Source organism: Cetorhinus maximus, chromosome 10 (genome assembly GCF_964194155.1).
Source record: "Cetorhinus maximus chromosome 10, sCetMax3.hap1.1, whole genome shotgun sequence".
Classification (NCBI taxonomy): domain Eukaryota; kingdom Metazoa; phylum Chordata; class Chondrichthyes; order Lamniformes; family Cetorhinidae; genus Cetorhinus; species Cetorhinus maximus.
In genome coordinates, this window is record NC_135888.1 from 81,940,194 (window position 1) to 81,962,392 (window position 22,199).

General features: G+C 40.8%; 1 protein-coding gene across 2 annotated transcripts in view; it reads left to right on the forward strand.

Annotated features, from left to right (window-relative positions):
• Nucleotides 1-268: 268 nt before the first annotated feature.
• ubtd2 (ubiquitin domain containing 2) overlaps nucleotides 269-22,199 on the forward strand; it is an 83,849-nt gene continuing 61,918 nt past the window's right edge. Inside the window, exon 1 of one of the 2 annotated variants that reach the window (XM_078550688.1) lies at nucleotides 269-609. In XM_078550688.1, the coding sequence (XP_078406814.1) occupies nucleotides 540-609 (70 nt within the window). In that variant the 5' untranslated portion in view covers nucleotides 269-539. Of the gene's footprint in view, nucleotides 610-8,159; nucleotides 8,296-22,199 lie in introns of those variants that run through there. The other variant, XM_078550689.1, reaches the window with a different exon arrangement.

A 22,199-nucleotide genomic window follows, 5' to 3' on the forward strand; every position in this document is an offset into this window, starting at 1 on the left:
CGGGAGCGGGCGGCTCAGGGAAGGGGCGTGGCCTGGAGGGGGCGTGTACACGGGGTGGTGGATGGGGGCGGGGGCGTGTACACGGGGTGGTGGATGGGGGCGGGGCCGTTCATGGAGGAGAGGGGAGCCGTAGCCGGCGGCTCACGGAAAGGGGGGGGGGCCAAAGAAAGAGGAGGCGGGGCCGCCGTGTGGAGAGGGTGGGCCGGGCCCGTGTGGGGTGGGGAGGCACGGCGGGAGCGCGCGGACGTCTGAGTAAGTGAGTGCCGGCCGCGGGGACGCGCGGCTGAGTGTGAATGCCTGTGGGGGCGCGTCCGGAGGCGGGGACGCGCGGCTGAGCGAGCGAGTGCCTGCGGGGGCGCGCCCGAGTGAGTGAGTGAGTGCCTGCGAGGGCGCGCCCGGAGGCGGGGACGTGCGGCTGAGCGAGCGAATGCCTGCAGGGGCGCGCCCGGAGGCGGGGACGCGCAGCTGAGCGAGTGAGTGCCGGCCGGGGCTGCGGGCCGGGTCAGTTGGTTTGTTGTAAAAGTGACAGGCGCTCACCCATGGGAGGGTGTGTGGGCACTCAGCATGATTCCTCAGGCAGTTTAAACGAGAATTCAGACGGCACAGGGGGTAAGAGAAACCGCTGTCGTTTATTGAAGATCTCTCTTTCTCGCTTCTTCCTTACGGTTTTCAAGTTTTTTTTAATTATGTAATTGAGTTGGCTCGATGTTTCTGTCTGGCGGTGAGTGTTAAAGTCTGAGTGTGGGCCTCTCACTCACTCACTCACTCCAACCCCCCCGGGCCGGATGGCCGCCGAGCCCGGGGAGAATGCTGACTCGCATCATGGTGCCATTGCTGGGATGTCTCCTGTCTCTCATCCTCCCCGGCCTGTCTCCAGCTTGGTGTAAGAGCTGCAGCTGATGCTGGCAGGCAGAGGGATGCTTTCCTCCATCGAGGATGGGATGGCATTGGGTTCTGTCTCTGCAAGTCCAGGAGCTGCTGCTGCCTTTGTCTCTCACCGGCCCATATCTGAGCACTACTTTTCCTTGCCTCATTTGACCTAAACTCGACACATCTAAATAGCCGATCGAGATGTTGTCGCAGTATTTTAGAGATTGAGTTGAAGGTTTCATGATTTGGTGTAAAATTAACATGAGACGCCAGTCTTGATTTTTAAAAAAATACTGTATTCCCTTTGTTCTCCTTTGTTCCTTTCTATTAATTTTGATGTGTCTTGCAATGTTTACAGTTTGGTATGGATTTTAATTTCTTTAATTCTTGGTAACATATTTTCAAGCATGCGTATTGTTGTTAAATGCATTGTAAACAGTAAAGTTCGGTCGTAGAACCCCTGAGCAATCCAAACATTCTTCCAGCCCAAGCCTGACTTGATGATTTGGGCATCTTGTGAACTATATAATTCAACAGTGTAGCATGTGTCTTGAAGTTTGGAAACAAAAACAGGATTACTCTTTAATGGACGAGTACAAGAAAATTATTAAATAATGTAGAGGAGCCAGTATTGCATATAACTTAACCATCTTTACATTGTATATGTCTTTTGACTTAGTCAAGTTATCAGTCACCCAAAAAATGTCTGAAAATTCAGTTTATGTTGGTTGGGGGGCGGGGGGGGGGGGAGTGGTTATTAGTTGAAATGTCACCAGGATGACAAGACTATATTTTTCTTATTTTAAAGAAAGAAAGAATGGCAAACTATTTTTCATGAGTAGCAAAACTAGTCTGTAAATTTACCCTGAGAAGGGACTGTTTTGGTATGCTGCACAACTAACTGGAATTTTTAAATTGCAGACTTTTGATTTTAAAGGAAAGAAAAATATGATGAATAATTTTTAATGAAAGAGGCAATGGTGTACAGCTGCATTATTTTTACTCTTGTTTTCTAGGAAATAATATGCATATTGTAATAGTTTTCTATCATCTTTTACCACCAAACTAACCCCGCCCCCCCAAAAAAAAATCATTCTGGCACTCAGTGTAGCTTTAGCTGTAAGTGTGGCCTATTTTCTGTGAGGCTTGTTGATACTTTTCAGTGATGCACAGAATTGACCCAGGTTATTTTCCTCCTTACCTTCATGATTAAGAGTTCCACACTATAAAATGCTTCACCTCACAGCCTCGGTGAGAATTGGTCAAGCTTGTCTCACAAAAGTAACAGATCTTATATGAAAAGCATTGAGATCTGAACTCAATAGGGCCATGAATGAGAGCGCAGGCTGATATATTTGAATTGAATACAGAACCATTCCTAGTGCATATTTTTCTTTAGTGGTAATTAAAACTAATGTAGTGCGGTCATGTCACAGGTTCCTTTTGTTTAAAATGTTATTTCTGAAAAAGATACTTTTGCACTTGCAACTCCATTTGGTGAAGATTCTTATTTGGATGGATGAGAACTTCCATTATAAAAACTCATGCTGTAGTCAAGGCTTACATTCAGTGCAACATTGTCACATATTCTGTAACTCGTCAGGTGGAGCAGATGTTGAAGAAAGTTCATTATTCTAACTGCATGTGTGAAAGGCCAGAATTCCCACATAACCACCTTCTTAGTGGATAGATGGACAAAAATGACATTCAGCTTTTTTCTGGTGGTTAAGTTTCCATGCTTATTCTTCTTCTGACAGTAACAGAGCATTCCCATTTATGTACACCCAAAAAGGTCTAACATGTGTAGATGTTTTTGAAGAAAGACACACTTTGAAGAAATTCAAATGTCTTTCTTCAAAAAAGAATGTTATGGTAAGTGCTGTTAACATAGCTAGATTTAAATTATTGCTGTTACTGTGTTTGAATATAGCCGCAGGGAAGTATGAAGATGTAAGATGGGAGAGGAAGGAATTTTTGATTGACTGGAAGCTTGTCATAAAATCAGATGCTGAAGGCTTTATGGATGTGGTAGTTATTTTTTGTCATATTCAAATAAGGATTTCTACCTGTAATTATTAGGTTTGTTTTTGGAGACTTGATACAGCAAGTGAACACATTTAGTTTCAAAATAAATGTTTTATTCATTCATTAATTGAATTGAAATGTTGAGGAAGCATTTCCTGCATCTAAGGTATAATAAATTGAAGGGGATTGCTCTTTTTCCCCTTAAATGCAACAATTTATGGAGCAAGCACCTTAACTTTAACAATATCGTTTCTTATCCTGAGAGATTTTGATTTAGCAGTTCATTGATTGTGAAGGACTTCAAGATGTTATGAGGTATAACAGATGTTATGGACAAGCTGTATAAATGCAGCTTTCTTCTCTTGTCACTTTTGTTTCATCATGCTTATTGTTTGGTCATGTTGCCTGTAGTCCTACAGACTTAATTTTAAATGTTGATGATTCCATGCATGGGGAGGTAAATACAAATTTCAAATCCAGCATTCCAGTGACTTAGATTTGACTGTGCCACTTGACATTCTGATTGGATATTTTACTAAAGAGTTGAGGAGAATTTGGATTAGCACAGCTAAGCATATTGAATGTAGATGCAGTGGCAGACATGTCAATATTAATGCTGCAGACAATATAACAAACTAATTATAAAAAAAGTTAATATAATACAGTAGTGTAGTGCTAAAACAGTAAATATAAGTGCACATTAATCTACTGCAGCCAACTTAAATACAATGTTGTTTTGCTAACAATGTCTTTATTATCATACGGATATGTGTTTTGTGGGTGTGAAGTCGTGCCAACTTTAATAATGTGGAAGACTGACGCATTCGCAACCATCTTAAACCATAAATGTCAAGTGGATGATCCATTTAGCTTCCCCCTTGAGATCACCAGCATCCCAGATATAAGTTGTTGGCCAATTTGATTCAGTCTGTGTGATATCAAAAAACAGCTGAGCGCAGTAGGTACAGCAAGGGCCATGGGTCCCAACAACAGCTTGGCTGTAGCACAGAAGATTTGTACTCCAGAGCTTACCATATCTTGAGCCAAGCTGTTCCAGGACTGCGACAATACCGGCATTTTATCCAACAAAGCAGAAAATTTCCTGGGATAAATCTAATCCAGCCAGTCACCTCCACACCAGCCTAGTTGCAATCATCAGCAAAGTGATGGAAGGATTAAGTGCTGTCAAGCAACACTTACTCACCAATAACCTGCTCACGCTTGCATCTCATCTGGTCCTGGTGACTTACCAACTTCAGTACAGCCAATCTTTCTAATATATTCTGCCTATCAATTTTAGCTCATCCATTGTTTCAACAACCTTCTCTTTCACTATGACTTTGGCAACATCTCCTTTGGTAAAGACCGATGCCAAGTATTCATTTAGTACCTCTGCCTTTGTAAGTAAATTCCCTTTTTGGTACCTAATCACCCACTCCTCCTTTTATTACCCTGTTACAGCTTGCATGCCTGTCGAAGATTTTTGGATTCCCTTTTATATTAGCTGCCAGCCTCTTCCCATACTCTCATTTTGTTTCTCTTTTTTTTTCACTTCACCTCTGGACTTTCTATATTTAGCCTGATTCTCCCTTGTATTATCAACATGACATCTGTCATATGCAGCCTTTTTCTATGTCATCTTACTCTCTATCTCTTTCATCATACAGGGAGCTCTTGTTTTGTTTGTCCTACCTTTTTCCCTTATGGAGGATGTGCTGACCCATCTCCTATTTAAAAGCCATTCATTGTTCTGTTACAGTTTTGCTTGCCATTCTATGATTCCAATTTACCTGAGCCAGATTTGTTCTCACCCCATTGAAATTGATTCTTCCCCAGCTCAATATTTTTGCTTTGGATTGCTCTTTGTCCTTTTCCACTGCCAACCTAAATCTTATGATACTATGATCACTGTTTCCTCAATGTTTCCCTACAGACACTTGATCCACTTGACCCACCTCATTCCCCAGAACCAGATTTCCAGCAATGCTCCATTGCTCGTTGGACTGGAAACGTACTAATGTAGGAAATTCTCCTGTATGCAGTTCATAAACCGTTCCTTCTCCCTGCCTTTGCACTATTATTATCCCAATCTACATTAGGATAACTAAAGCCCCCATTATAACTGTTCTATAGCTTTTGCACCTCTTTGTAGTTTCCTTGCAAATTTGTTCCTCTATATCTTTCCCACTAGTTGGCTTATAGAATGACCCTAGTGTAATCATACCTATTGTTTCCTAGCTCTAACCAAATAGCTTCTGTTCGTGACCCCTATAGGACATCTTCTCCAACGTTTAATATCCTCCTTAATCAATATTTCCAATCCTCTTCCTTTCTTTCCTTCCCTATGTTTCCTGAGCACCTTGGGCAGGATTTTTCACTTGGCATGCGGCCGTGCGCCTGACACGCCCGTGCGTAAAATAGCACACAGTGACGTCATTGGGCACTCACGCGATATTTTGGTTGGCAGACACGCACGAGAGTTGGCAGCGTGTCCGTCCCCGTCTCTCTCCCCCCCCCCGCCTCACCGACAATTAAGAAGTCTTTTAAAGCCATTAATGTATTAACTAACCTCGATTTTTCACTGCCTGTTACAGTAAATTGGCCAGGCAGCCTTTGGATTTTTGAGGAAACCTCATCCAAGGGAGGAATGAAATTTCAGATATTAATTTAAAAAATTAAAATGTTTGGACAGAATTTTTATAATCTATATGTTTAGGTGAGTGAGTCTGACAAGTGGACAATTTTTTTGCATTTTAAAATCTTTATTTGATAGTTTTAAAATCTTCAGCTCCCTGAGGCAGCTCTTTGTCTTCAGGGAGCTATCAATGCTTGCTCCCTCACACCCGCGCTGACTTCAGCGCTCGCCCTTCTCCCCATCCCCACCCTGGAAGTGCTGAGCCTTTCAACGTGCCTTTCACGCTGGCTGGCCGTTAATTGGCCAGCTAGCATGACATCGTGATCGGGGTTTGATCGTGGGTGGTGGGCTGTATCCCAGCCACTCCCAGGCCTGTCCACCGCGCCCGCCCAGCGACCTCAAAATTCTGTCCCTTGTACCCAAGAACAAGTACCCAGGCCTGCTCTTTTATGAGCAAGGTTTCCATTAAGACTGCAATATGATATTCACACTTGGCTATATGCACCTGCAGCTCACCAAGTTTATTTACCATGCTCTGCATACATGCACTGTAAACCTAATTTAGACCTTATTGAATTCCCTCTTACTCTGACCCCACCTAACACCTTACTATTTCTTACTCTAGTGCTTTCTGTCTCTCCCAATTCTTTGTCCACCTTGTTTCTCCTCTCTTATGTTTCACCTTGTTTCCCATTGCCGCCCCCTCCCACCATCAACTTAGTTTATTGTGTATATCAATATGTATGATTAAATAATGCACTACATACACGTTAATCATATGGACACATGATAATTTGAATGTTGGTCCTGGTTAAATAATGAATTATTGCATGACAATAGTTGGAGGACTAAGATTTTCAGTGCAAAAACATACGTATTGCATGTCTTGTGACATAGGAACAGGAGTAGAGTAGGCCTTGAACCTATCACCTGCCATTCAATGAGGTCATGGCTGGTCTGCAGCCTAGCTCCATATACTTATCTTTGCCCATCTCCTTTATCACATTTGTCCAACAAAATGTATCAATCTCAGTTTTTAAATTAACAATTGATCTGGTATCGTTTGCCGTTGCAGAAGAGATGTCCAAGCTTTTAATGCTGTTTGCATGGCGAAGTGCTTCCTAATTTACCTCCTGAAAGGCCTAGCTCTAATTTTTTGAATAAGCCGCCTAGACCTAGGTTCATCTTGAAAACTTGTAACCTCTCCTGGTAACATTGGACTTATTAACACCTCCATAGAATGTGGTTTAATCTAAATGGGAAACCAAATTTAAAATGAATCAATTTTAAGTATTTTTTTTTTGTTGTTTGTTCATTGGCCTGCTGATAAATGTGCATGGCAGAATTACAAAGCGGAAGTCAAATGTTTCTTGTCATCATGAAATAGTTTGGTTAAAATACGCTGAGCCTATTTTGGGGTTCCAGCAATTCTTTTTACACAGGTCATATTGGTATTGTTGCCTTGTCCTGTTTTTAAAATTGATTCTTTGAAGGAAACTGCAGTCAAGATATATTTCTCAGAATGACATGTCCGTCATGTCTTAAAAAAAAGTTTTATTTGAAGGGTTGCAAATTAACATAATTAGTGGAAACTTGCCATGGTAATTAATTTTATCTATGTGGGGCCTAGTTCCAGCATAATGTTTTTAAACCATTGCAAAAGATCGCAGAAACTTGATTTGCACTACAGGAAGTCTGCACTTGAAACTCTACTCCAGGTTCTAAATGAGGTCTACTAAAGATTGCTACAAAGACAGGATAGTATTTGCTCTTTTGTACTTAATTGTCCTTGTGATACCCCCTAGCGTTCTTTGTTTTAGCAGTAGCCTCACGGCTAGTTCTCAGTCATTCATGTTCTATCATACCTACGTCTTTCTACTGCCTTAGGATTGCAACCCTTACTGAACATGGCGATTTGGCCAGTGCGTGTGCTCAAACTGCTGAACTCATGACATTGCATCATGATGTTGCTTCCAGGATGTGAGCTCCAGGCGCCTGATTAACACATGCTGGCAGCTGTTGAGAACATGCATTTAATTTTTAAAAATGATGACTTCTGGATTGCCAGAAAAGAAGGGAATTGGGCAAGTTTATGTTGCCACCAGCTGCACAATATGTATACTGCTGAATCAATGACTGCAGAGTAATATAAAAGTAGCTATTATAAGGAGAGCTTGTAAATATACAATGGAGTACAGCAAGGTGCATCTCCAACTCATTAATGCCTCTTGTAAATGTTGCTGTTGTAAGATGTTTGCTGTCTGCCTGTGTATGAGGTCAGTTATATGAAATTAGAAGCCATGGTATAAAGTCTTACTAAAGCCATCTTAATTTAAAGCGCACATAGCAGCTGAAAATCTGTGGGAGTGCATATTAATTGCAATCTGCATTTATCTGTACAAGGCCTTACAGCCATAGTTCAGGCCTTTTTTTCCCAAAACTATGGCGAGACATTGTTGTGTTCATAAACACATGGGTTCAAATTTACCCCTGCACTAAACTTAATAAATCCTAATTACAATATATCACTCATTGAGAATATATAAAATGTTTGCCACATTGTTTTATTCTATATGCAATTGGACAATGTGTTCACTTACAGGTGATATAATATACAGAAGCAAAATAGACAGCAAGGTAATAAAAGGTGCCATGACTAATCTTGCACAGTTTTGAAGTGGCCTGAATTTGATGATCAGGGGAGACCATCACTCTGCTTACTTGTGCTCCGCATTAAGATGGCATAGAAGAGTAATATAATCTGAGTAAGTCTGAGCATGATAAGTATTTTCATTTTGAAGATCAAATAATTTCATATCAGTTAAGCAGTTAAAATGTTAACCCTTTTTAAGCTCTTTGGAGGGGAAGTGATAGCTCAGGCTTCTAGGCATAGTAATGGTTTATTGTTGGTACCTGACAGCATTAAAAAGCACAACCCCCTATAGAACTGAAATAAGTGACATCAAATTTTGCTTTATAATGCTCCTGTGAAGTGCCTTGGAAGGTTTTATTACGTTAAGGGTGCTATATAAATACAACTCTAGATATTTTTAAATTCCCTCATTATAACTGTGTCATTTCACTGTTTCTATATTTAATTTTCAATTTCTAACAAGTGTACGCACTCAAACAGGTTACAATTTACAGGTTCTGTAAATTTTCAACCCTTAAGCTGAGCTGCATGTATGTGGAAAAATGTGTGTTGTTCCTTTTTAATTCTTCCAGTCAGCCTGTCTGCCAACTTGCCCTTGTGGCTTAACCCTGGATGTTTCCCCTGTTACCACCATGCAATATCTTTAGTTGGCACAATAAAGGCTTGCAAACTCTTTCCTAAATATTGGTTGGAAATTGAGTAATTTATTGAATCTCTTGGATTATTTTTCACTTGAAAGTGGTGATTTTTATCACTACTTCAAGCTCTGTTTGTATCTTTACTTGTTAGAGACCACTTATCTAATTAAGACTGTTGAGCAACTGATGAAGCTGGCAGTCTTTACACAATTTGGGAAAGCACTTCTCTTAATTCTTTCTTAGCTCTTATACTGTCTTTTAATCTTGATCCCAGGAGTCCACAACTGATAACTGGTTTCCAGTGTTTTTCCTGTTAAATCCATTTTCTGTATATTGGTGGGAGAGTTGTCGATCCAGTTATCTGGTCTACAAGTCTGCTGCCACCATGGAAAACTAACTTAACAGCATGAGTTCAAGAACAGTATCAAAGCAACTTCAGATATTTATGAATCTAGTGTAGTACCCCTGCACTAGAGCAGCATGTAGGGTAGATCTTAACATTAATGTTAGCCGAGAACAGTGCCTGGCCACTTTCATGTTGTCAGTTAATCACTGAAGGAGAACCATACAGAAACTTACCACCAAATTTGTTACACGCCTGTCTGTTTTAGGAACTTTTCTGCCTGTTAACTAGCTGAAGGCTGAAAACATTTTGGCCAGCCCCTATAAACTTTTTCAGTTGTTCACAAATTTATTTATAGTGGGTTTTGTTTACTGATTGGGTCAAGACTATTACTGGCATTGCAATTGATTTTGATTCTCTATACTGTCTCTTGGATTACCCAAGGGAGATAGACTTTGATCATATGATCTATATGTGGTTTACAAATGAGACCTGCTTGCACTAGCACTAGATAGGTTTGCCAGTGCAATTTTGAGTGATAGGGAGAATTCTTTAATGACCATGTCACTTTTTTTGAATATAATAGGTATTGTACACCATGGCTACTGATTCATCTTTGGGGTAGAATTTGCTTTTCCCTAGCCTCTTGAATATTACTTTGGAGATCTAACAGGAAAAATAGCGAATATTGAATTTGAGATTTCTTTTTACATTTCTTCGTACTCTTCCCCAACTCTTTGCTGGACTAGGGTTCCACTGAGAGGAGACTTGATAGAGGTATTCAAGATCCTGAGGGTGATTAGTGAGAAACTTTTCCCACTCGAGAGCTTCAAGAACTAGGGGGCACAGATTCAAAATAATTGGCAAAAGGCATAAAAGTGATGTGAGGAAAACTTTTTTCACCCAGAGAGAACGAACTTCCTGAGAGGGTGGTGGAGGCAGGTTCGATCGAGGTATTCGAAAGGGAACTGGATTGCTAAAGAAAAATGTGCAAGGTTACGAGGATAAGGCAGGGGAGTAGGACTAGATAGAATGCTCTTTCAGAGAACCAGTGCAGACTCGATGAGCCAAATGGTCATCTCCTGCATTGTAAAGATTCTGTGATTCTGTAACTGTGGCTGTACAGCCCAAATGGCTGTTAGTTGAGCCTCCACAACAATTTTTTTGATAGGCTATTTGACCAGGAAGTGACTTCAGAAGCTTGATCCTGATCTTCCAAAGACATACACACACTTGCAGCTTTACCGTGAGACACATGACAGCAGTTGGCAACAGGTCTGTCTTTCATTTTCTCTTTATCCTTCCTTCTCTCTCTCTCTCTCTCTCTCTCTCCGCCCCCCACCCCCCAAACCACCACCACCACCACACACACACACACAGACACAACTAACTCAGGGGTGCAAAATCTTACTGTGATCAGCTAACTCATCGTTGGATGTCAGTCATTTTCTCTTTGGGCAGTAGGCTAGCAAAATGTAACTTACTTAATTACCATTTCCACTGATTTCAAGCTGAAGGTATAAATTATCCCTATCGAATCTAAAACCTTCTAAGTGTATATTGCCTCACTGAAACTCTTTGTTCCTAATGTCCGTTGCTTAACTTTTTTTTGTAGGTAACTTCAATAAAGCAACTTTATTTTGAAAAGGTTTTGCTCTGACCCACATTATAATATTGCTTCTGTGTAATAAATGGATTTGTAAAATTGCTACAGTATTCATTGGGAGGGAAAAAATAAATGCTCTTACTTAAAAGATCATTTCAAAATGATCATGTTTCTACAATTCAGTCCTTTTTGTTCTCTCTTGCCCTTTTCTCTCTCTATCTCCCTCTCCCTCTGCCTCTCTCACACAGGGAGGGAGACTTGCATGAATGGAACAACTTCCTCACAAGACTTATTGACAGCATCTGAGACAACCCATGCAATTGTTCCTTTTTATGCTGTTAGCCATAAGCCCTGTCGCTGAAGAACTAATTCATTTGTCCCAAAATTTGAGCTTGAATTTGCCAACCTCTATAACTAACATCTATCAATTTACATGGTCTTATGTGTGATTACATTTTTTTTCTCCTGTAAATGACTTCTAATCTATTTCAAAAGTTTGCTTTTCTCCATTTTTGTTGCTTTCATTCAAAATACCTTGACACTATTCCAGGGTTTTGAGTAGATCTACCATGCTTGCTGTGTCATTGTGATGCAGAGGAATGAAACTTATAAACAGGAAGTCATGGTATTCTCTGTGAATAGTAATTCTTGTTATTTAGTCATTTAGGGAAAAAAAAACTTTTTTTTTTTGCCTTCCCTGAAAATGTTTTGCATACCTCAAAAAAAATTGATTATTCAAGAACTTCTGCAGCAGGAGGCTATAATTGCGGTAAGACTGCCGCTCTTGGAGCACGCCAAGATTTTTTTGTTTATAACTCCCATTACCACGTCTGCTAGAATAAGTAGAAATTGTTGCCCTGAGCTGTATGCTGAGAGTTGTACTCCACTACCTGATTGAGCTTGTTCATTCAGGGAATATTTAAGTACCATAATACTTTCTCTGGGAACTAAAGAAAAGTTCCAGCTTTCATAGAGAGAAGCTATCCTGTGTAGGGAATACTTCTTGTTTTATTGTACAATGGCTAGGTTCAGTTTTGTGCTTCAAAAAATAAGTCTTAGACGTTATGTGATAAGTTAATTTTTCCATGGTGCCCAGTGGAGGGGGAGGGAGAAAATAAAAAAATTTATGCTAAAAGCAGCATGTAAAATTGTATGGTTAATTGGTGACTTTGTGGTTGCTGCTTATTCATTTGACTTCTTTTAAATTTTATGTTAAATCTTTCAAAATATAGTTGATATTACCATTATCTATTTAATCAATAGTGACTGCAAACAAAATGGTGGGTATGTGGAATTTAATTAGAGTTCGCAGCAGAATATAACATCCTAGGTATACAGCAAAAACATATGACCATGACAAGTAACGAGTAACGGTCCAGATCAGGCAGGATGGCTGGCATGCGCAAACAGCTCTTTCCTTCTAATTTTTTCTTCTTTTCTTGGTGCCTCATGTCTTCACAACTTCTCAAACTACTCAAGATCTTAAGCAAGGATCTACCCATAAGAATTTCTCTCCACCGGTAACTACACTGAGGTCTCACAAAGTATCCTACTTTATACCCTTTTTCACAGGTGGACCTGGATGGACTATTGGCAAGGCCTATTTACCTTAGAAAGATTTATTTAATTTTGAAATATCCCTTCAAACGAGCTTGTCCAACCTATGACCACGGGCCACTATCCCAGCCCACCGACTCTCTGTTCAAACTACGGGTAAATTCAATGAAAGGTTCTACAAGGAACTGCTCCTTCAATTACAGGTCATTTCTGTCCCTTGTTTGCTACTGATTGGCTCACTGGTGAGTCCATCAGCAGGAAATTCAGGAGAGAAACAGCCTCAGATTGGAGGAGCAGATGGCAATGTGAAGATGAGTGGCTTCTCTTTTGTTTTCATAGTGCGCAATCTCGCTGCCTTTAGCCATGCTCTCTCTCTTGCGCCCTCCCACACAGGCCCCCTAAAGAAGCACAGGACACAAGATTGCAGAGTGGTGGAGGCCACGAGAATCAGCAGGGTTACAGCAATAGCATCCACCAGCCCCCACTCTCACCTGGGGCAGTTGGAGTCCCAAACAGGACATGTGAGGAAGTGCGTCCTTTCACAGCATCCTGAATACCTCCTTGGTAAGATGTCCAAACCTGGACCCAGATGGGGATTGAGTGAGTTTGTGTGAGTGGGTGAGAGCAAGAACCTGCTCTCAACCCCCACATTTGTGCCAACTCTGACTGTGTGTCACTAGAATCAAATGCAAGGTCAATGTTAGTTAAACCCAAACTGCTTAGCTCAGTCCCAGTCCTCACCCCTTCCCTGGTGACGAGGACTTGGGGCCTGGTCTGTCTCTCCAGCTCTAAGCGAAAATACAAAAAAGGTTTCACTGGTTAACTCTGCTGCTTGGCACTTTTTAATGGTCATTTTTATTATTTTTTAATTATCAATTTATTGCTTTGACATTTTTAAAAAATTCATGTTTAACGTTGGACTGCACCTTGCCGAAATTTGCTCATTGGCCCCTTGAATGAAAAAAAAAATTGAAATTTGGACCCCACGCGAAAATATTGGACAAGCCTGCTGTAAAATATTACATTCTTTGGCAAAACCTTGGGTTGAAAAGCCTACCTTTAACGTTATTCACCTGCTATTAACTTCTTGAATTTTTGCATGTACCTTCTGGCCTTGATCAATCCAACCTAAGCCTTGCATCATCCTTTCCTTATCACACCTCAAGCTGTCTATCTGACCAGTTTCATCCTTCCAAGAAATATTCCACCTCTGGTGTCAAACTAACTCACAAAAGTTTCATCCGTATTAATTCGACTATCAGTTTATGTCTAAGCTGTTCATAAAGCCTGTTAACAGGCTGTTATAATGCCATTCAGTGCAGATGGTCTTATTCCTTATTGAATAATAAGATTATTGAACCATGGGATTGTTCACCAAAGTAATGTCTATTCTACTTTCACACACTAGTGAACTTGGATATTTCAGCAAGGATCTTAATTTGAAAGGTGGACTGAAAAGCCTAACACAGCTTTGTATGATTGTTAGTTTTAAGTAGCTGCCAGTTGCTCTCTCACTAGGCCTTGTCTGACCATGGGCTCCTTTCTGAGCTGGGTTTGGCTGTCATTACCTAAGTGTAATCATTCCAGTAGTTTGTTTCTAGAGAAACAAAAATTTAGGCAGTTTCCAAGAAAATAGAATTTACAGCACTACTCTATCGTTTTCTTTATTCGTTCATGGGACGAGGGTATCATTGCCTAGGCCAGCATTTATTGCCCATCCCTATTTGCCTTTGAGAAGTTGGTGGTGAGCCACCTTCTTGAACTACTGCAGTCCTTGTGGTGTAGGTACACCCAGAGTGCTGTTAGGGAGGGAGTTCTGGGATTTTGACCCATTTCAAGCCCATTTTATTACAAATACACATATACATATATAACTTATTTCTAATTTCTAACTTTTTGATTGGTTCACTCAAATGTTCTATCCACTAAATATTTAACACATAGGCCTTGATTTTACAAAAATGGATTGGGCAGGCCCATGCTGCACATTTGCCTGTGATGGCAGCTTGCAAGGTGGAATGGACTACCAGATTTTCTGACAGGAATCATTTTTACTTGAACAGACTAATGGCACATGAAAAGTTTGCCCAGAGATCTCTTTAATGCACTTGTCTGTGAGCTCAAGACCTGAAAAGGCTGCGATTGTCATTAACAGGAAAGTAATGGTAGTGAGAGAAAAGTGGACTAATTGTTCAGTGGCTCAACTAAGGCTCCCGAAGAATTGGAGGTGCTGCTGCAGAAGTGTACCAAAAGATGCTGACCATATTTGGAACTGAAGCCCAACCCTTCCAATACAAGGATGGGTGCAAGCTTAAAAGAGGCAGGTTGCTGTCCAAGGTATTTTAGCCAGCCAGGTTCCTCACATCTGGCTGTGAATGGGGCAGAAACATGCTGGTATCAGGAGGGAGATGAAGCACTGTTTCCTATTGCACAGATTTCTTTTGGGATCTCTTACTGATGTCACTGATAACTCCCACATCTCTAGGAAATTACAAGTACCATTACAAACATTGTACACAAGCATTCCTTTTTACACACGCTGTACCAAAGCAGATTGAGATACTAGGCCAGATTGAGATACTATTTTGGAATAGCAAACAGATGGTCAGCCATCCAGCCTAGAGTTCTCTTCTTGCAGGGCGAGGCGAGCAGAGTTACTCAGTGGTATCATGGATGCAGAGATTAACTCAGCCACCTACCCGAAAAAAAATTCCAGAAATGTGAGCACCATGGAGTGCCACAATGTGGCTGCTTCCGGATAATGTCCATCGAGGAACGTAATGATGCTTTTATTATGAAACAAAAACTGAAAATGCTGGAAAAGCTCAGCAGGCCTAACAGCATCTACAGAGAGAAAAACAGAGTTAATGTTTCGAATCCATATGACTTCGTTTTTTTTTTTATGGAAACATCTGAAAATTACTTGTTAAAATCTTTCCTATCTTAGATTGATATGAGAAGCATTAACGCTCACATCTGCAACGTTCAGGGGAACTGTGCCGTTTAATGAAAGCTCAGCATCCAGTACAACTGATGTTTCTTTTCATAAGGAAAACAGAGTTTAACTGGGGCCGTCTGAGCGGCATGTGGAGGCTGGACACCCTTGATGTGTGTGGCCAGGAGCATTTTAACCTGCAGATCTCATCACCCTGTTACAACAAGGACTCCCACCTGTGAATGTGATCTAGCGCGGCAGGAGGTTGGTGCCAGAGACCCGAGGGAATGCTTCCCAGCATTAAGATAAGTAGTAGTTTGGTGGGGTGGGGGGAGATGGGGGGTAGTGGTGCTCCAGAGTCTAGGGCAGAGGAGGCTTAAGGTAGCTCTGTGGGTCTCGGAGGAACAGTCCTGCTCCCCCTGGTCCACAAGGAAACCGTGAAAAAAAATGTTGATCATAACTGGTTTCTTCTGGCCATGATCATGCCTGCCCCAGGCTTCAATAATAAATCTGACGCTGTGCGTCATGTTGCAGTTGGCAGTAAAATCATGTTGAGGTTTGAATGATGTCATCAAATACTGACTTTTAAGTATTTTCAACACCCCCCTACCTCCCGCCCCCCTTACTCAGGGTGGGTGATGCTGCTGAAAAACTAGCAATTAAAATATCAGTAGATGGAAACTTGGCTGGAATTAGCGCCCGGCCCCCCAGTTCTCACTGTGCAGGCAAGGTTAAAACATGCCTTTAAAGTTTGTCTCTTTTTTGATAGATATGCGCACTATATGTGTGATGCCTCCTCTGGGTAGCTTGAAAGCTGTGCTTTGGTAACTTTCACTTCCACAGGAAGAGCCATCTCCAGGACATTCACAGGTGATTGGTGCAGACAAACAGATTTGGGTGTCATTTGGCCTGTATTTGTTGGCACCTCATGAACTTCTGTTCCTCACATAAATCATGCAGCACATTCAGAAGCACCAAAGGAACCCCCATTGTCATCCAATAAAAGATCTGTTGAAAATTATTTAAAGTTTTTTAAGCTTAGCATCAAATTAAACTGTTTGTGCTTCACATTGGTTGCTTTCATGGTTCAAGTTCCAAATGGGATATTTTCCAATTGAACTGTATTTCAAAAATATGATTTACTGAGGTGCTTTTTATTTTTCACAATATGGTTTAGTTTTATAATTAGAATTGTTTTCAAATCCCTCCATGTTCTCACCCCTCCCTATCCCTGTAATCCCTCTGAGATATGTGCATTATCTTGAGCATCCCCAATTTTAATCACTTCATCATAGGTGGCTGTGCCTTCAGTTGCCAAAGCCCTAAGTTCTGGAATTCTGTCCCTTAAACCCTTCTATGCCTCTACCTCTCTTTTCTCCCTTATGCTGTTTAAAACCTACCTCCTTGACCAAGCTTTTGATCACTGATATCTCCTTATGTGACCCAGTGTCAAATGTTGTTTTATAATATTCTTGTGAAGCAACTTGGGACACTTTATTGCATTAAAGATGCTATATAGATAAAAGTTGTCATTTAATATGGAAGTATAGCAATGATTGTTTTAAAACAATAGGCCTGATTTTGCAGGGGTGGTGGGGTACGTGCTGGTGGCGAACTTTCGGTGTTCATCATCATTAACCCTCTAACTGTCGGTATCATCACTACTTCTCTGATACTGACCACAACTTGAGGACATCAGGCATGTGCACGGAAATGCTGCAGGCTGCATGTGGCCTCCCCTAGAGCCAACAATGGCTGAAATCAGTGAGAATTTCAACTCCCCTGTAACTACGTCGCCTTTTGATACCCCTTTAAAAGTTACGCCTTGTTCAGTCAAGTTTAACTGGATTTTTAATGGCAATGTGATTAATAAAATTTGAGTAGCAACAGAGCTGACCCTGAGAAACAATATAATTGTGGAGTGCTGTTAAGTGATTTAGATTATATAAGCTATTTTTTTCATATTTTTAATGTTTTTCAGAATATTTTTACTTCTATCTTCACCCATGGTTATGTGCCAGTCTTTAATTTGCTCTACGAAAAATATATTCAATGATTTTCTTTTTGTGAAAGGCCTTTAATTGGCTGTTTGGACAGCCAGATGACATCACTCTAGCTCCACGTTGTAGATGCTGAGTAAAAATGGTGCAGTCGATTCCACTGCATAACCCTAGAGCTAATTCTGCCCAGAGAGATCTCTTGGCAAAATTTACTTAATGGTCAGGAGCAAGTGCCCTTACTTCACTGCTAACTGAAAATCTGGTCCGATGTATGAGAGAAAGTGTTCCCCACGAAGTATCACTGATTTTATGGCAGTTATTATAGAGCCTGCTGTCTGTACATGGTAATTGTCATCAGAACGCTTCCATAGTGTTAAGATGTGCTCTGAAGTTACTGCAAAAAGCTTGCAAAATGCAGAATTGGTGAATGATTGACTGCTTTAAAGTCTGATTTATAGTGCTAAGACATATTGTAAGTACTAGGCTGCTTGCAGCAAAATCTTCCCCTTAATTTGATAGCTATATATAACTGTCATCTTTTCAAATACTTCAGGTCATGAAAAATTGGGATTAGCTAGCGAGACACAAAAAAGTCCTCTTGTTCCAGGTGACAGAGAAGCTCAAACAACAGATCAAGGACAGTGCAGTGCAGCTTTATTGAGGAAAGAAGTAAGCTCCAATTACCATAGAGTTGATAAAAGCAAAAAACTGCGGATGCTGAAGTTGTGTTCTACCAAGGCACTGTGATGCTTGTATCATCAAACAAACTGAAAGACTTATATAGCCTGTGAATTTACATTTTGAACAGTCCTTGCTGCTGAAACACAATGTTACCAAGATTGCCATCGACAGGGACTTCAACAGTGCATCCTGAGAAGGATCAGAGAATCATTGACAGTAACTTTTGGATTTCTGCATTTGTGCAGACACCAGGGGCAGAATTTTCTGCCTTCCGGGCGGGCAGGCCCGACCCAATCTCCGGCGGGCGAGGAGCCGATCCTCGCCGGAGAAGCGGGCCCTGCCGCCATTTTAAGTGGGTGGGCCAATTAAGGCCCGCCCAGCGTGACGTCCAGCAGGAAGCACTGTGCGCTTCCTGTGCGGGCGGTGGGGTGGGATTCCCCAAAAGCGAGAGTGCGCTCTTTCGCGCATGTGCACGAAAGAGCGCACATCTCTCTGAGGCTAAGTGCTGCCTCAGGGAGATCGCTAACAGTTCTAAAAACATTAAAAATAGAAAAAAAAAATCTTTAACATGTCCCCCACATGTGACAATGTCACATGAGATGGGACATGTTCATAATTTACACTAAAACTTTATCAAACTGTTTAAATCCCTACATGAAACCTCATCCCGCCGGTGGATGAGGTTTCATGTTTTTTCTATTCCTCCCGCCCCCCTGGGGCTCCTGGCCTGCCCACCAACTTTAAGGTTGGACAGGCAGGTCCTTTAATTGTTTTAATGATCCTGTCAATGACCTCAATTGGCCATTGACAGGTTGGCGGGCCCGCAGCTGGTCTCGCTGTGCCCCCGCCTTCCTGAAGACTTAAATGGGGCGAGATGACGTCGGGGATCCCTCCCCCCCCCGACGTCATCCTGCTTCATTTTACGCGTCGGCGAGCGGGCCCCGCCCCCTGCTCACCGACGGCAAAATTCAGTCCTAGAAGTTGTTGTCAGTTTCACAGCGTAATGCTGCAAATGCTGTAATTACATCTGCAAAATCCAGGCCAATATGTTTTCCGTTTTATCTATTCCACTTGTCAGTTAAAGCACAAAAGTTAGCAAATTGCCACTGCCTTCAGACATTTAAATTCTGGACATAACAAATATCAAAGTGTACAATTTTCGTTTAGCCCAAAAAAACAATTCACACTGATCTCTGTTCCTTTTTAAGAAAGCATGGTGCATACGGAAAGCATTTTACAAGATTAAAATCTTTATCCATGTCAGTTATCCCTGTTGTTCCTAGATAAAAACATCATGTGATTTACATTTACTGATCAGAGAGAGTGAAAAAGGTGCATATGACTCTTGACATTGGTGTGAAGCAATATCCTAATTGAATCAGGAGATTAAAATCATTTTTTTTAAAAGGCGAGGTTAAGTGGCTGTTCATTTTGTAAGTTGGAAAGGGCAGTTATGTAAATTTTGTTAGAATGAAGGATTATTTATTTTCTGGGGCAACCAGTTTGATTACTGCATACATATTCAATCTAATATTTTTGTAATTTCAAAAGACACGAGGAGACAACATAGTAAGCACTAAAACAAAAACAAAAAATGCTGGAAAATCTCAGCAGGCCTGATAGCATCTGTGGAGAGAAAGACAAAGTTAATGTTTCGAGTCCGTATGACTCATCTTCAGTCTTACGGACTGGAGACGTTAACTCTGTCTTTCTCTCCACAGATGCTGTCAGACCTTTTGAGTTTTTCCAGCATTTTTTGTTTTTGTTTCAGATTTCCAGCATACACAGTATTTTGCCTTTATCATAGTAAGCACTAATTTATGCTACTTTAATGTTAGTGGAAATATTGCTTTTATGCACCATGGTTAGACTTGTAGTGTAAAATTTGTGGCAAATCCTACCCTGGAACGAGACTCCCTGAAGTGAGCATACTCACCATAAGTTTATTTGGCATCACACAGAGTACAAGTCCAGTGTACTATAGAACTGGAAGCAAAAAATATCCTGGGTACTTTTAAGCCTGCCCATAATTAAATGTTTAGACAATGTAAATGCTGCTTATTCGGTCCACGCATTTAAAATTTAACTGCTTGGAGAGGGGTTCGCCTAGTCAGCAAGATCAAAGTTTCAGTCAACCAGTTTTGCTTGGCTGAAAATCAAACTCTATTTGCTGCTTCGACTGGTAGCTGCTATCTAAATGCACCTTTCAATACCATCCATCCTTGCTGTTTTTAGTTGCAAAATAGTTATAAATCTATGTCAGACTAGAGATAAAATGTCTGAATTTCTGCTTTGTTCACACAGCTGTTCAGGGTCATGGCTGAAGCTGGTTCTATTATTTTGAAGCTGGTTGATATTCCCAGGCTTGAACTGGTTGAGCTGCTGTAGTTTATATCTAGCCTGCTTTATGTCGTAGAGCAGATTCATTTTGGAAATAAAAATGAATTATTTGTAGAATTTGCACTATTTCCGACAGCAAGCTGGCATTACGTGTTCATAATGTATCATTTTAAAAATCTACAAAGCCAAATGGTTCGGTTGAAGTAGAAAAAAGTTAGCCATTTGAAGGGGCATTTATCTTAAATGAATTTTATTAACTTTTCTGCAAATTTTAATTTTAAAAATCAGATTTGTCATCGTGTCAAGAGCCTAGCATGAGTTAGCTTTGTGTGTTTCTGATGGTTTCTGTACAATATATGAACATTCTGAATTACTTCTCCCTTCCCAAAGAAGATTCCGATTTGACATTAAGACCATTTTAGAGCAGTTTTCCATGTTCTGTCAATGCATTGTTAAAAATTAGCTTTTTTGTTCTCAACAATCTTGCATTCATAGAAAAATGAGCCACAAATTAAAATGAACTGAAACTAGCAAACATCCTGAGTTGTTAATGAGATAGCATCTTATAGGGCAATTAACATTTTTGATATTCCACAACAGAGACTGCCGAAAGCAGATAGATTTGATTCAGGCGAGAGGTTAAAATTTTAAAAAACTGAAACAGGAATCTGTCCAGGAACCCATTCTTTTCTGGTTTTAACCTAGACCGATTGAGTGGCAGGTGATCAACCCATTCTTAGGAGGCGGGTTGGTCGTTGAAATCTTAAGCTTCGTGCCTCCATTTTTAACCGCTGTCACCCAGTTTTCCCAAACCTTGGGAAAACCATCAGGTAAAAGCAGGCGCAAAGGCATCATGTAAGTGCCTTTATAGCACTGCTTGTGGGCCAGGAAGTGTTTCTTCCAGGCCCAATCAACAAGCTAATCCTGATTGAAATTTTGCACACTTCTGCTAGTCTAAGAATCCCGTAGCAGGCAGTTAAGCCCTTCAGCTTGCTTTGGTTTTGAAATGAGCTTGCAGAAATGAAAAGACAAATATCCTTCCAATGCTGCAATGTGGAGCTCTGCTGATACCTAAACAATAGGAAAACTAATTATTTTCTCTTGCTAGCTTTGTAGAAAATTCAGATGTTTTCAATGAAAATTGCATTATTTAATGGGGCCAAAAGAAACTGATAGCTAACGGCATCTGAGCTATGAGGGGATGTGAAGAACCTCAGAACCTTCACTCTGGAGAAGAGAAAGCTTAGGGGTCGAGATGAAATTTAAGTATTTAAGATTGTTCATGGAATAGATGAATTAAATTCCGATAATATGTTTGAGATTGACACACACTCTGAAACCTGAGGAACACGATCTCCGTTTATAGAAGAGAGATGATGCTATGGCATTAGAGTTATTGCTATTTCTTTCTTATGGCTGATGTAGGTGTAGAGCAACAGCTATAATTTTATATTCAGGTGGGTAAGCCAGATAATTGCATCATGAGTAGCCGTGTGTATAGCTGTACATTGTGAATTGGGCATTGAGTAGTTATATTTTCCATGATCTGTTCCGGGTAATCGCAGTCTCCCACTGGAGGGTTTTTAATTTTCCATTTATGCATCAAGTATTCACATCTGCTATGGTTTTTGATAATATAGTTTAGTTTAGCATTAGCTTCGAAGAATACCAAAGCAAGGGATCTTCTGCATCAGGTGTTTCATAAGGTGTTTGCGACTTCTTTTGAACTCCATTCAGTTTTTCCAGTTTCATCAGTTTTGAAATCGCATTTTCTAAGGCTAAAGGGGAGTTTGTTTCCTTGATTTATTGGACTTCCCGGAGGGCTGTAGCATTGTGGTGACTGGATAAGGAAGTGATCTGCAACAACATGGTAGTAGGGGACAGTATAGTCAGGGGGATAGACACAGTTCTCTGCA